Source organism: Trachemys scripta, chromosome 3 (assembly GCF_013100865.1).
Source record: "Trachemys scripta elegans isolate TJP31775 chromosome 3, CAS_Tse_1.0, whole genome shotgun sequence".
Taxonomy (NCBI): Eukaryota; Metazoa; Chordata; order Testudines; family Emydidae; genus Trachemys; species Trachemys scripta.
The window spans coordinates 108,891,269-108,907,014 of NC_048300.1; the positions used below are offsets into that span (position 1 = coordinate 108,891,269).

At 42.6% G+C, this 15,746-nt stretch overlaps 1 protein-coding gene across 12 annotated transcripts in view; it reads left to right on the forward strand.

Annotated features, from left to right (window-relative positions):
• The first annotated feature begins 6,884 nt into the window (after positions 1–6,884).
• Positions 6,885–15,746, forward strand: part of PTPRK (protein tyrosine phosphatase receptor type K) — a 563,838-nt gene continuing 554,976 nt past the window's right edge. For 4 of the 12 annotated variants that reach the window (XM_034765704.1, XM_034765707.1, XM_034765706.1 and 1 more), the window contains exon 1: positions 6,886–7,217. In XM_034765704.1, coding sequence (XP_034621595.1) covers positions 7,115–7,217 — 103 coding nt within the window. In that variant the 5' untranslated portion in view covers positions 6,886–7,114. Of the gene's footprint in view, positions 7,218–15,746 lie in introns of all 12 variants that reach the window. The other 8 variants (XM_034765709.1, XM_034765714.1, XM_034765710.1 and 5 more) reach the window with 3 other exon arrangements.

Genomic DNA, 15,746 nt, shown 5'->3' on the forward strand with positions numbered 1-15,746 from the left:
GCTCTTAAACAGAGCCGAAGAGTCAGGGGAGGAGCAGAGCCTCCGGCCGCGGCAGCTCTGCTCCTCCCCGACTCTTCGGCTCTGTTTAAGAGCCGAGCGCTACCGGCTTCACGGTTTGCTGGGCAGCCTCCAGACCCTGCGCCCCTGGCTGGGCACTTCCCCTCCCGGCTCCAGCTGCGCTGGGGAAGCGCCGGCCGGGGGCGCAGGGTCTGGGGGCTGCCCGGCAAACCGTGAAGCCGGTAGCGCTCGGGCAGCCCTTTTCGTGTGGCTGGGAGTGGGAGGGAGGAGGGGGCGGAGTTAGGGCTGGGAAGGGGTGGAGTTGGGGGTGGGGAATGGGCGGGGCCAGGGCCCGTGGAGGGTCCTCTTTTTTTATTTGTTAGATATGGTAACCCTAAACAAAACACAATGCAACAATTTTTTAAGCCTAACTTACAGAGTACAATGCAAGCAATTTTCTAAACCTAACTTAACCACATCTATGCAAAATGAAATTACAATTTATCTAGACTAAAGGCTAAATCTAACCTAATGGGTGCACCTTATACTAGGGGTAGTTCCAGAGGGCAAAGTGGTGTGTGCCCAGGATACAGCTTCAAAGGGGGAGGTGTTTAACAAGTGGTGGCTGCAAGCAGGCTTATTTCTAGCAGTAAAGGCGCTGCAGGACTAGAAGCAGATTACAGATACAGACCAAGGAGTTAGCTTGGGTCTGCCTGCTGAGGAAAGAAAGCCAGCAGCTAGAACAAGGGGAGTGTGCAAGAGGTTTTTCCTTACCAATCCCCAAAGCAGGAGCAGGAACAGCAGTTTCAGCATCAGAGGACGCAGAGAGGACTCGATTCGCTTACAATAATCAAGAGATCTCCAGGCACAAATTCGTTGTTCGTGGGAGGGGAGTTTAAAAACGGGGGTATGCTCAAAAACAAACAAGAGCAGGAAGAGGGCCCCCCAAAGACCCCTAGCTGATCAGACCAGGTGGCAAAGCAAGGACCTTCTCCGGGGGTCTGATCAGAAAGTGTCTGGTTTTAACGGCAAACTCAGGCAGTTTCCCGCCAGTAACTCTGATTGGTTCCCCTTAATCCAGGGGAGGAGAGAAGGCAGGGAAAACTGCAGGTAGGCACAGGATATGTCTGGGCAAGTTCTGAGTCACAGGTATGACTCAGATGCTCAGCTATGTGGCCACTTTAGGTCTTGCATACCTGGGCAGAGCACCCTACACCGAGCCGGGTCCGAACAAAGAAGCTAGACAAAGGAGCGAAAAGCCCCCCGGAGCAGAGCAATGGCTCCAGTCAGTCTGCACAAGCCATTTCCATGAGCAGGCCCAGGCTGTGACTTTGGTCAGTTCCATGGCCGGGGGCAGCCACTCAGCACAAAAAGAAAGGAAGGGGGAAAAGGAATCCAGCAGGGGTACAGCTGTAACAGACATGACATAGTGGCTAGGAGCTAGAAGCAGACAGATCAAAGGCTCCTGGGAGCGGTGGGGAAACATAATAGTTTAAACCAGATCACATTGAAAACTTTAGGTGGGAACTGGTTTAAAACCTAATGAAATGTAAGGAGTTTAATCTACCTATAGCTGTGTATACATGCCCCGTGCTTCACTTCTTAGCTGCTTTGTAAGGGGCAGATTCTGATACCCTTACTCACACTGAATAACACCTTAGCCCAGGGGAAGTCCCATTGACTAGCACCATGCAGGATTATGCTCTAAATTACACAAAAAAGTGTATTGTGCATTCTCGATCTGTGATTTCTAAATGGACCTTTCTCAATCAACTTAAAACCAGTTTTTTTCCAGACCAACACCATGCATTGCTCCTCTGTGAGGGCTATTTCCATGCTAAATTTCAATTCTCAGCCTTTTTGGTGACAAAGTTGCTCAAAGATAAGTTGCAAGAATTTGGTGGATAATAGGAAAAGCGTATTTTTTTCATTTTCTTGTTTAAAAATTACTGCATCATTTTTGATCAAAGCTTCATAAAAGGAAAACAAACCAAACAAAAACCCTACCTTTTGGCAGAGAATGGAAACTTTCAGCCTGAAAGTTGCTTCAAAGAATCACGAGTAAGACAGAACAAGAGTCTTGGAATGGGAACTGTTACACAGCCCTCTCTATAATTGAACACACACACAGCCATTGACCCTCATGTAATGATAGGGGACCATGTGAAAGAGCTGCAAAGGCTTCCTTAGCCTTGAGGATGGATGAGCAGTCATAAGATGACTCCATTGCTGCTCAGGTGTAAAAGTCCAATTCCCAGTACCCAGCTGAAATAGTTGGGCACGTATACAGAAGCTCTAAATTGGGAGGCTTCATTTCACGCAGTTCATAGAGTAACAGTGGAGCTGTCCAGTGACAGCTACTCCAGCCTCAAGTTCAGGCAGCCTCTGCAGTCCTTCTGTACCCACTAATGTGCAGCAGCCCACTCCCAGCCCCGCTCCCATCCTTCATCTGCCTCTACTTTGCTGCCAAAAACCCATTGTGTGAAGATGTGCAGGAAGTCCCTTCAGAGGGGACAGAGAGATTCTGAGCATTGCCACCTTTTCTCCAGCCTTTATAGCAGTCTGTTGTCAGCCATAGACCTTCCATGGAAAGAGTGAATTTCAAAAATTCTAGCTTGTGTCCTGGACAATAAACTAATTCACTTAGCTGAGATTTTTTGTCTAGGTCTCACTGAGATGTTCTTTTCAGAGTTCAAAATAAAACGAAGATCTTGTCTTGAGAATATTAGATTTTATCAAGAAAACTTGGATCGGTATAATGCTCTCTCTTCTTGAGTATCTCCATCAAAAAGCTCTTGAATGTAGCCTTGAAGGGCCAGATATTACAACAGCTCAGACCCCATTTAGGCACCTAAATGAAATGGAGGGAGATGAATGAAGGGGAGAGGGAAGGGTTGATGGGAGCTACTGTGTGCTGTGTACTTTTGAAAATCTGATCATAGTAGTTTGACACCTGAAAAAAATACCTTTGAACCTTCTTGGAATCCCTTCTACATCCCAGTGAGACAGCAGGTAGTTCTGAGTGAAAAAATTTTTTTGCCCTTGTCTGCATTGCAATAGGGCAACCATATTTTGCAAAAAATACCTATCAGCTGTTTAGCATGTTTGTTCAGACTATTATAGCAGCACCTGAATGGTGTGTATCCTAGATCTTTGACATTGAGAAAGTGGTTTTGGGCTTATGTGGAAATTTCTCACTTACCCTTCACTAGGCATTGTGGGACAAAATTCACTGACAGTCTATGTCAGTTTCCTGCAGTGAAGATACCCTCTAGCAAAAAATGTTTCTGGAGGGGGAATGCAGCAGTACAAGTTATCTACAATGTCCTTTCTAGCCAGGACAACTGGGAGATGTGCAGATCCATCATATTCCTGTTGCAGCCTCCATTTGTGGGGCTTCCATGACACCCGTGGCAGAGATTAAAACTGCCCTCTCTGCCAAAACCCCCAGGGGGAAGTCAGCGGTGGAAATTCTGCCTTCCCTTAGCCAGAGGTGGATTCTTCCACAGGAATGGTGGCTAGGGTGACCAGATGTCACGATTTTATAGGGACAGTCCCGATTTTTGGATCTTTTTCGTATATAGGCTCCTATTACCCCTCATCCCTTGTCCTGATTTTTCACACTTGCTGTCTGGTCACTCTAATGGTGGCCCTCACTAGTATAGAGGGTGGAATTTGCACTTCCTTGCATCAGCAGGTGGGTATGATCTAAGCGCATCAGATTTAGATGATAAGATGGGTAGAAATAAAAAGCCCCTCAATTAGAGAAATTTGCAAGTCAACTAAGTAGCTATGAATCCACAACCTGTCACTAAACAAAGACCTCCTGCTATACACACAGTCAATGACCAAACAAGTCAATGATAAACCAAGGTTCATACATACAGTAAAGTGCTTTTTTTCATAATCAGGAAAAATATTCTCCAAGTCCTGAGATAAAGAAATTCATCCTTTGTGAAAGGGGCTATTTTAAAAAAGTTTTCTTTAGTTTGGCTGTGTCACAGTTTCCTCGGTTTCCGATTGATTTAGTGGCACCCAACAGTGCAATGGAGGGGCTTTAATGAGAAATACGTAAAGGATGGGGAGATCCAGCAGAGTTCTGGAAGCATTTAAGCTTTTTCTAGTTTGGGGAGATTTATTTTGCACCTTAGTTGGAAACTATAATCATCTGGGATTAAAGATGGTGGGTTCCTCAGGGCTCCAATTGCAATGCAGAATCTCCCTCCAGGGGATTTTGGGGGAAAGTCATCTGAGAGTTTCTCTGCTGTTTTAGTTGACTTCAGGCTTACACTTGACATCTGGGCTCTTAGCTCAGAAGATTTTTTTAAAGAAGTGCAAGCTGTAAATTTAAATGTATAGTACTTTGCTCTTAATTCAAAGTAAAGGGCAGCAAACATTCACAGACATAGCAATGTAAAAGCAAGAATAATGAATCCATTCCCATCATACTACTAATGATCTCAAACCTGATATGTCAATGTCAGTATTTTTAAGTGTGCTTATTACACATTAAAAAAAATTCTCTCTGAGTCAACATGGATTTGAGCACCACAGACTCTCTGCTCATACCCTGGGGAAGGAAAGGCCATATACTTCATAGTTGCTCTATTCACTGGTGACCCCTCCACTCAATTAAGAAGCAGAATTCATTCTGAAGGAAGAAGGTCCATGTATTGCTCCATAACCTGAATAATGTTGGCTGTAATGAGAAGCCTTTGAGTGACAGGAAAGAGAGGAAATCATAAGACTTCACCATTGGAAGTTATGAAAGCTAGTTTGGATAAATCACTTGTAAATATACTGTACTTCAGGTATTCATTGGCAGTGGAATGGATTACAGGCCCCAATCGGGCAAATGGATCTACAAAGGAGGACCCCTGTGCTAGTGTGGCAATATGAGATCTATCATTAAGGGTTCAGGGGTCTGCCACAGGGATCCAGCTGCAGGACTGGGGTTTAGATGACCTAATCAGTCTCTATATATATTTTCAGGGGTTTGTATATATACAAAAACCTGAATTGAAGATAATATTATGATTTAATTTAAATCAATACATTCAAAATTAGAGCTAACAAAGTGTCTTTGGTTCTCCTTACTCAGAGGAACTGCAGTATATGTACCTAAAATCAGTAGATGGCCCATTGTTTCTGCAACACCTAGAATACCAGTGCAGTTAGATCAGGAATTAATGCGTCACGCTCATATAACTCCGAATTTCTCTGGTTCTGTCAGTTTAAACAAAGACTCAATGTTCTTTGAAGCACAGCTATTTGTATTCCATAGAAATACATTTGGATTGGTTTTTAATCACTCCACCCAAATAAAACATTTACCTGGGCACAATAATCTGATTCCTCTACACAGTAAAAGTCTTAAAAGCCAACACCTCCTTTTTAGAGAAAAGTCTTTGTGCTGGGTTTTCTGTGTATTTATTGAAAGCTAATACATTAGCCCTGATCCTGAGAAGACTTATCAAATGACCAGGGCCTAGATTTTAAATTACAGCTATACTGGTGTAGGTTAATTGTATTCCAATTCCCTTTCACAAATCCAGGGGTCAGGAAGAGCAGAAGAAATCTTGGCATTACCTCACACAGGACCTGTGAGAATATTTTATTTGATTTTTATTTACATGAGTTCACACCTGTGTGTGCTTTGTATTTAAATAATGAGAAAATAATCTGCCATGTTGTGTTTCACCTGGTTTTGCTGTGAAACCATGAGTTTTGCAGGGTACAGAGGCAAACCTATCAACTGGCACAAGTTGGCTGGAAAGGGTTTTGAACCATAGTAAAACCTTTTGATGAACCTGGGCTGAATTTCGAGCCTGTAACAAAACCTGTCTGTTTTCAGTGGTTTCAGGTTTTGTTGCAATCATTTCGTAACATCCCTAATTATAACTTACTATGCAACGACGAAAACACTCTTCAGTAAGCAAGTTCACATTTAAAAATTGGGGGGAAATGTCATCTGGTGTAAATAAATGTGAACTCTGATGCCTTTACCTATTATTTCAAGTATTTTAAGGGGCCTAATCCTGTGCCCATTCAAGTTAGTGGCAAAACTCCCACGGCATTCAGTGGTGCAGGAGGATCAGGATTTTACTGCATAGCATACATTAGGTCTGGATCTTGTAAACAGCCACATTCCTGCTCTGGCACAGTCTTGTTAAAGTCAACGGGACAACACGTGGGAGAAAGGATCAGGCCCCTATATAGTACATATGGCGATAATTGAGTATATGGTTTATTTCAATACCAATGCAGTTAAATAAGACTTAATGGCATTACAAGCTACATGTGTTGCCAGAGAATGTGTGTGTATATACACCCCCATCCCAATGATAACTGTATATAACAGACTGGCTCCAAAATGTGTCGAGCTTTGCATCTGCGGGTTTCATTGAAATAATACCCTCCTCCCTCCAGTACAATATTTATATTTTAAAATAAGAGGAACTCCAGCCAAAGCAAATCACTGAGAGTGTGGAGTAAGTCTAACCAGTGGCTAGGACGATTCCGGTCTGCCAGTGTAGGGGCGAGTTTGTGATCCAGCCTCTTTCCCCTTTGTTCCCCTGGCTGGAGAAGAAAACAAACCGCGATCGCCCGAGACAGAAGCGTTCCCCATCTCTCTCTCCTGCTGAAACTGCACCCGCTGTCCGGGAGAGGAGGCTGCTACACGAGAGAGCCCGGGCCCCGGCGGCTCAAGCAGCAGCTGGTGTACCAGTGGCCGCCCGCCAGGCTGCATGTCCGCGTGTCTGCAGCAGGAGGCGCTGGCGGGCCCCGCTCTGGCGGCGTCTGGGCTCCGGGCTGGAGTCCCACATTCCCCCTGCCCAGCGCTGGGAACCAGAGGGTTTGACGTGCGCGCGCGGCTCCTCCCTCCCCTCTCGCAGAGCAGCAGCAAAGTAACTCTGGAGTTACTGGGAGCAGCCGCTGCCGAGCGTGGAAGCGCCGGGCTGGTGCTGCCCTCGGGGTGGTTCGGGGGCGGGCCCGAGGGCCGCGAAGGAGGAGGCGGTGGCGGCTGCAGCTGGGTGGGGGGTTCCCTGCGAGCCCTGCCTGCGGAACGTGCCGCTCGGGGCCAGCCCGCCTCTCTTCCCCAAACTTCTCCAAACTCGCCATGGAGCCGAGAGCCGGAGCCGCCGCCTGGCTGCCGCTGTTCGTCCTGCTGGCCGGCCCCTCACCGGCCCAACTCGGAACAGCCCGAGCCCAATTCGCGGCAGGTAAGTGGCCCCGCAGGGATTGCCCTGGGGAAAGAGCCCTCGGCGCCCACCAGGTGCGGAGGCGCCGGCCACGGGTACACTGTTGCGCTGCCGGGGAGGGGGTGTGGTGTCCCGCTGCTTCGGGATCGGAGCAGCGGGAGGGGAGCTGGAGCTCAGGTAAGGAAGCGCCCCGGGCGGATAGTTGCCTTCAGCGTCCCGCTGCGGGCTGGGAAGGCGGCTTCCCCTGGGCAGAGCTGGCGGCGGCGCCCTGGAGGGGGCATTGTCTCGGGGTTCTCCCGCCGGAGCTGCGGGGCTCGTAGGGACTGGGCGTTCCAGCCCGGCTCGGTGTGTTCGCCTCCAGCAGCTCCCTTCCTCCTGGGCGCGGGGGGGCTCGCGCCCCCCCGAGCTCCGCACGGCGAGAAGGCAGGACTTGGGGGGCTCTCCGTGACCAAGGGGATCTCACCGGCCTGCGCCTCCTTGCTGCGGTGCTTGGAGAGTGAGCGAGCGAGCGACTTGGGCATTTAAACGTCTCGTAAACTCTCTCCCTCTCCTCTAGCCAGTTTCCCAGGTAGCGTTTGTGCCGGAGCTGTTGCTGCTCCCTTTGTTCGTGGAACTTTCTCCTCTCCGGCCCCAGCGCTGGGGGAATATCCCCCTATGTTCTGGGCATTGGTGTAGTGTAGTTTATTTCCGTTCGGGCTAGTTCTCTACACACAGTAGGGTATCTGGGACGTAAAAGCAAATCAACCCGAAGTTTCCTGCGGTGGGGCTGGCCTCCCGGTCGTCTCCAAGAAGTGTGATCAGGAAAGGGTGGAAAAACCCAGCTGCAACTCTCAACTCTGGAATGCGAAGGGGTGGTGGCGGGTATTTGGCTGGGTTGTAACAATCCCAGTTCTAACAGCTTTAAGCCCCCACGCCCAGTCTTCCCCCGAAAGAGAGGGAGGGGGCTGCCAAAACACATTGGGCCATCGCAGTCTGATTTTTCTAAGCAAACAAGCTGCGCCCCGAATCAGGCTGATTTCTTCTTTCCCCTTACACTTGCGGTTGCCTATATGTGTTGGGACAACTTTCCGAAGCGCTGTTGGTTTCTGCTGTCTGCTCCTATGTGCGGTGGTAGCTCTCATAGTTTACCTGGTAAATAACAGGAGGGGTCCGGGTCCGGGATCGTCTGCCAAACTAAGAACTTTCCTGGCCAAGCTCCCACCTCCACATGTAACCACTTGAATGGTGACTTCCGCTCGGGGTGGGTTCTCGTTTGATTTTGCAGAAGAGGTAGTCAAAACGATGGGACCGTGGAAGAGTTCACATTTCAGAGGAGTGTATAGATTTTTGCTGTTCTTAGGATAACTGATGTAAGTTTACAAGAACACCACAATGAAAACATGTGGGGATTGCCCAGTTTAAAAAACAAAGCAACACCAGAAGGGGGTGCAGGTGGGGGAACCCAACCAGGGAGAGAGAGGTGAATATTTAGGTGGCAGCACATGCACAGAATGAGGTTCAGTCAAGCAAAGATGATGAAATACAGCATACAGAATAAAAGAGGTTCTGACCATGTTAGACAAGGCATGATATATGTGGAATGCAATTGCTGTGTTTAGTGTATGGTCAGATAGTAGTATTATAGTAAACGTGCTGCATGCATCTCTACTGTAGGATGGAAATCACATTTTGGGCTGGTTTCTTCATGTGAAGCATTACCTACGAGAGCAGTACAGAAGATTCTTGTTTCATCTCCCCTTGTCCTCGGCCGCCCCTCCCCCCCCCCCAGTTGGGTGCATGAGTTTGAAAAGATGTTTGGGCCCTATCCTATTGGGGCCTTAGTTTGTTGATTGAAAATTTGAACTAGAACATTGCTATGATTGAAAGTATATGTATTCATGAGAATATGAAATACAGTTGTCATTGCAGCTGAAGTGTAAAATTTTAATTGTAAGAGAAAGGTGTTATTCTGTTCTCCTGAATATATTTCTTCCTCTTTGTTAGAAGATTTGAACCTTGTAATTTTCTTTTAATCAAAAAAGATAAGGTGAAGATGGAAGTTCTGCTGACATGCGCAGCTTGTGTTCTATGTGACTGACTTGGAGGTGTATAATAATTTCATATATGCTTACAGAAATTGTTAGCAAAGGTAAACACTGATGTATTATGTGGTAAAGGTCTTCACTGGGGAAAAGAAAAGAGGAATACAAGATGTGCAGCACTTGTTTTCCTTACAGTTGATATTACAAGGCTGGCTAAAGTATTATGCTAAGGCAGAAAATACCTTTATGTATGCATCATACAATAGAAATTAGACTGATTTGGCTATGGCAATATGAAATGACACTGACTTGACAGTGTCATATCAATGTTCTCTCTCTCTCTCTCTCATATATATCTATCTTTCTACTTCAAGAGCCTTTCTTTCACAAGCTTGTATATTTACATAGAAGTGTGGTCACTTGTGTGTCCTAGGCTCCCATTATATTTCATGTCTTAGAATGTGACATGAAACCCTTTTGGTATTTAACGGAGACCACAAAAAGTTGTCAGTACCTTAGAATTTATAGTGAGTAGAAGAGAGTGTAGGATTCTAACAACAGGTAAAGCCTGAGTGAGTTGAAGAACCGCATCTGGAGAAAGACATGGGATTAATTTATTTCATAAACTGAGTATTTCAGTAGCTAATGCCTTCACTTTCTAGTGCTAAGCATAGGATGTGCTGATGTATTGTACTGATCAGAACTCCATCAATTAGAAGCCTGCTCAGTCAGACTCTTTTTAAAGGTTAGGAGAAAAATACCATGTTCTGACAACATCAGCTACAAAATATGGAAGTTTAAGATTTTATGTTTATGCATCGTAATCAAGACACTTGTGGCTGAAAAGTCCTGTTAAATCACCGTGTCCATCTGCCTGTCAGTGCAGGATTGTTCCTTACTGTGTATTTCCTGTATTTTCTTAGTCTAGTTTTGAATGTCCCAGTTTTAGTAAACCTATACACACTTATTCTCTTGCTATCACAAGCCCCTTAATTACTTCTGTTCTCTGAATTCTCTTCAGAATACTGACATCTTTCTTGTACCAAAGGGTTCAAACGTATATGTAGTACACAAGGTGAGGGTGTACCCCTGCCATACAGACTTTCTCTCTAGCCCATGATGAGATGCCTCTGTCATGCAGCCAAAGACACATCCACTTAGCTGCTGACTACCACCCCAAAGTTTTTAGCAGCATTACTGCTTTCTGAGTACATTCCTTTGACTGATTCCTGCTCCCCTCCCCATGTATTAGCCTGCCATTTTCAAGTTAAAGCTCATTCTAATTCCACTCCAGTTTCCTTTGTATTTGTATTCATACTCGCCGACTCATAAGAATTTAAAACAATGTTACTATTCATCCTTTCTTCCTGATTATTAATAAAGATGTTGACTCAATTTGGGTCTGCTACCAATATCTGAAGTACCCCACTGACACCTCTACAACATATCAGTCAAAATGATATTTTCTTTTGTTTTATGAGTCCTTCACACAGTTTTCAATCTATGAACAGTGGCCAGATCCAAGACAGTTTAAGTTAATATTCAGGTTGGATTGTGTGATGTGCTATATTACAGGGCTGGCCAAACTGTGGCCCACAATCTTGTTAAAAGCAGCCCTCCTCCAAATGGGTTTTGTGATGTCTGCATTCTCTCCCTATGTATTCTACGGAAGCACAGGGAAAGGAGATGAGGCGGAGCAAGTTAAAGAGAAATGCAGGGAAAATGAGAACAGCAAAGAAAAAAGAGCAAGATGGATTTTGAAAGGAAATAGCTACAGACGGAATTTTTCTCTGGTATATAATCCCCCCCATCATACATGAAATGACACATGGTGGGTGTCTAATTTTTTTCTTTGCAGTGGTGCAGGCAGAAGCATTTTTAACAATTCCTGTCCCTTAGTATGCTGTTTCTGTATGCTGCTGCTTCTTTCCATCCTTCTTCTTCTTTAAGATGTAATGGGACATGGCCCTTCAACTTGGTATGTGCCTTTCACATTCTGGGCTAAAACATTCTGGCAGTGCCTGAAGTTCACAGAAGTCTAGCTATTTCATATACGGCACATTCTTCAATCTTGGATTTTTGCAGTTCAATAAGGAACTGATCAATTTTACAATTTGTTCATTATAAATAGATGCTGCTTAATGCTGTTAAATAGTAGCAGTTAGACTTTTTAAATTTTGAAAAAAAAAATTACTGGCTTTCATCTAGCTTTAATAGCAATATTATAATTATATTACCTGAGGTGACATCCATTACACCAGTTTATAATTTTATTTTATGTTAAATACAATACATTAGACTAAAATTCCTAGAGATGGATCAGCCTTGTATGCCTAAAGCTCTGAAATTTAAAATTTTATCTCACAGAACATGTTTTTAAATAGGGACAATTAAAACAATTTAAATATAAGGTCCTTGTATTTTAAAAGGTCAAGACTTTGTAAAATATATTACAGATTTAAGGAATGATCCTGCAAACTTTACATGGCAGTAGTCTCTACAAATTGGGACTCTCTGGATGAGCAAAGGCTAACTGTGTTAGGATTGCAGGATTAGGCTCTTGATTAACATGTTAATTTAAAGTTTTAATAGAATTTCTTTCGCAAAGAACTTTACTATCTTCAAAATCTGATATAGTAGAGCAACAGAAGTGTTATTTCTTTTATAAGGAATTTATAATAATCTAAGAGCTAAACTTGATATAGGGAAACATACCAAAATCTTTAGCCAGACTTAGTAAAATGAAATTAATATTTCATTTTTATCTCATTGTGTAAAAGGTTTAGGCAGTTACTAAAATATTTTTTAAAAATATTAGATTAAGAATTAAAAAGGTTTTTGAAACAAGAGTGACCCCTTAGTATTAAAGCAGCTAAAGTCTGGTTGGTATTTTCTTACTGATTATGTTCAAAGTTGTATGTAGTATACAGTCAAATGTTATATATACACTGTATGTGGATATAACATTTTAAAGAAGATTAAGATTTAAAAAAAAAATTAAAAAACTGATAAACTGCTTAGGTGATGTTGTCATGGAATATATTTGCATTCTCCTTTGTATGTTGGTATCTCTTGTATGTGTGGTTGTTAATCCAAGGCCCCAATCTTGCATAATTATTTGGAGTAGTGGGGCCAAAATTAATGGACAAACTATTACGATTGTGAGCTGTGGATTAAGTTCCAGAGTGTAGTTTGTGTTAGCCAGACATTAGTGATACTTACTGATTAGTTTCCATCTATTAAAACTTAAAAACTTAGCTATCGTCTGAAATAATGGTGTTGCTTTACTATTCGTGGTGCATGCTTTTTTCATTAACATAGGTCATATGAACTGCTGGATGGGCAGAAAATGAGGCATATAATATTAAATAATAATTTTGGTTATAAACCTTATAGCAGAAACTGTATTTCATTGATCAAGCGTAGAGCCCAAAACACATTCTTGCTGCTCCGATGTTGTATACACCGTGTTTGGTGGTGAGCAGGAGGGGAGAATTATTTTTTCTGTTATTGCACATTGAGTGTATAGGACTTTGAAGAACTATTAAAATGCTGTTGAAATAATAACATAGAATAAGTAATTTATACAAATGCCTGAGAATGAAAAACATGTTGCAATTAGGGTTGCCAGTTTTGGTTGGACATATTCCTGGAGGTTTCATCACATGACACAATCTTAATTCTTGGAGATTCCAGGACAAACCTGGAGGGATGGTAACACTAGCTGCAATGTTGCCTAAAATGATAGGCTCTTTATGCTTGCACAGCAGCAATATTATGTTAGAGGCCAAAGTTTATAGTTCTAGTTAAACAATATCCACCCACCTCCCAGGTTGCTTGTTGAATATTTATTTAATCTTTTCTTTATATGGGTGCTGAGCAATTCAGTAGACTCTTAAAGTAATTTTTTTTGAATTGTGGAGGGTAAGGTCACAGTTGACCATTGTGAGGTTTGTTGACACACTTAAGGAGTTCCATTTACTTTGTTTAGCACTTGGCAGGTAGTTGTGCAATTCAGTTGCTTTTGTTTGTTCAGGATGGGGGTGGGTTGGGGAAATTGATGTAAAAGTTTAGGGCACTGACACCAGGGATCGGTTTGTATCCGAAGGAACAGTGGTGTTTCTTTGTTTTGCCTTTTGTTCTTGAAATTAATTTCCACAAAAGTTGTAGGTGTGTTTTTTCTTAACAAATCTCTAAGTGTGTTTAAATGGTCCATTTGCTCTGCTGTGTTCATGTCCATAGCCAAATCCGTCTGAGAGTCAAGATTTTGTCTTACTTTCAACAATTCACCAGCAGTTCTAAAATACTGAATAGATTCAAAGATCCTGGCTGACACAGACAAATAACTTGAATTTTCTTGTTTTCAAGAACCGCCTGTCTCCCACCTGGCAGCAGTACGCAGAGCTGAGAATACATTGAGGTTGTGGACACTACCCCTCAGCTCTCTTTGAATTTAATTACAACCTCAGATGACCCCCAGCTGTGTAATTCTGCCTTTCGTCCATTTGCAGGATTGGGACCATTATACTACATATTAAGGGTGAAATCCCTGTATTTTAAGAGTGAGATTCCTCATTTCAGTAACTTCTATCCCAAATGTAAAAGTTCTTTCAGTGAAAGTCTTGGTTTATTGGCTGTCATGTTTTTAAAACAAAACAAATACTTTCAACTTTCCAGAATCAGTGAGAGATTTTATCCAGCAAAACAAAGAATTAAACCCTCAATTTTTATAGACTCAAAAAGTACGTAGCAAAACTTTTAAAATTTGTTTTCTGGGAACACACATTAGTTTTTACACTTAAAAACTGTTTTAAATCTCATCTGAGAAATACAGAATATGTTGATTTACAGCTGTTCTACATGCCTTGAGAGAGGTTTTTTTTATGGGTTTGGTTGACATAATACCATGGCAATGCATATTGGCATAGCCATAATCCTGTTTTGTCAGTGAAGTAATTGAGTAACATATTTATGGAATGATTATACTATTGAGCTTGGATCTAAGCTTGCTATCCTGTAAAGACTACATTCTTGGTAGTAAGTGGCTGCAGGATTGAGCCCTGAAATATGTGAATTTGTAAGCATGTGGTTTAATACTGCTACAATTCCCAGAAAATCATACAATTGTCTAGATTAATTGAAAAATGCAATATTTTCCCACTCTCCCAACTGTCTCACTTTGGGTACTTATGAATTATGAATTAGGCCTTTGTTTTAAAGCCAAAATTTCTCTCTTCTGTAATTTAATGGAGGCATATTCATGTTATTTTTACTGTACATTGAATACGATATTTACACTGGTTGAGTTGTATGCTGTGTGTGAAATATAGATATAGATATATCACTCCCTTACTGTAATAACAAAGCAAAACCATACTGCTAGCTTTGAAGATAACTGGCAGAGAAAAATGCCGTGACAAAACAAATTTGATTCTAATTAAAATAACTTCTAACAGCTTCTGATAAATTATGTCCTTTGTGGAGTGGAAACACTAAATTTTATAAATGTAGCTTTTAATTATGATTATTGCTAAGTAGCATTTCTATGTATTATTTTTTTCTATAGTTTTTAGTAGCTTGGCTTAAAATACCTATTGACTTTAAGTGCTTACATCATCCTAAGGGTATGTTTATACAGAAACTGGGAGTGTGCTAGCATGCTAAAAATGGCAGCGTGGCCACAGCGACTCAGGCTAGTCAGTTGAGCACAAACCTGAATGACCCTGTGGGTAAATACTCATGTGGCTAGCCCGTGCTGCCATCTATGCCACTGTAGTCAAATTGCTATTTTTAGCATACTGGCTGAAGCAGAGCTAACATCTGTCTACCTGCACTAGGGAGCAAGCTCCCAGCTACTGTGTAGACATACCTTACAGTTGATAAGCACAAGTGCCTTAATACTTGAATGTTTCACTCAGTGGTTCCTGCTATCCCATCAAGAGTGGCAAGTGAAAATTACAAAAACTGGATCATTTTCATCCTGTATCTGTTGGTGGTAATAGAACAATTCTTCCACTTGTAACAGCTTGTCATTTGGTATCTTAGGCTTTGCATGGTGATTGTGGGATTAAAATCAGAATGGGAGACTAGATATATCTTTGCAATTCTTGAGGCTTCCTCCTGATACTGACTCTGTGAGAGAGTACAGCTGAATTTCTTTCTCACCTTCTTATATAATACAGGGGTAAGTGTGATTTTTAGCAGTGAGACAGCAGTCAGTACTTAGTAGAAGGGTAAGTCATCAAAACCTAGTAATGTAAAGTGTAGAAGGCAATTTTATATTTTGTACAATTGCTAACCTCCGATTTCCCTCTGAAAGCACAATTTCTGTATTTTCTCTATTTTCCTTCCTGTGGTGGAGGGCTTCTTTAGAGTGGCATGTTGAGAGATGAATATTACCTTGTTGTAAGTGACCTGCAAATAAATATATATAATAGGCTTCTGCCTCTTTACTGCTTTAGAGATGAAAAAGGCCTGAAAGATGTGGGTCTATTTGTTCCCCTGTGCTTGTTTTTTTTTAACCTTTAGA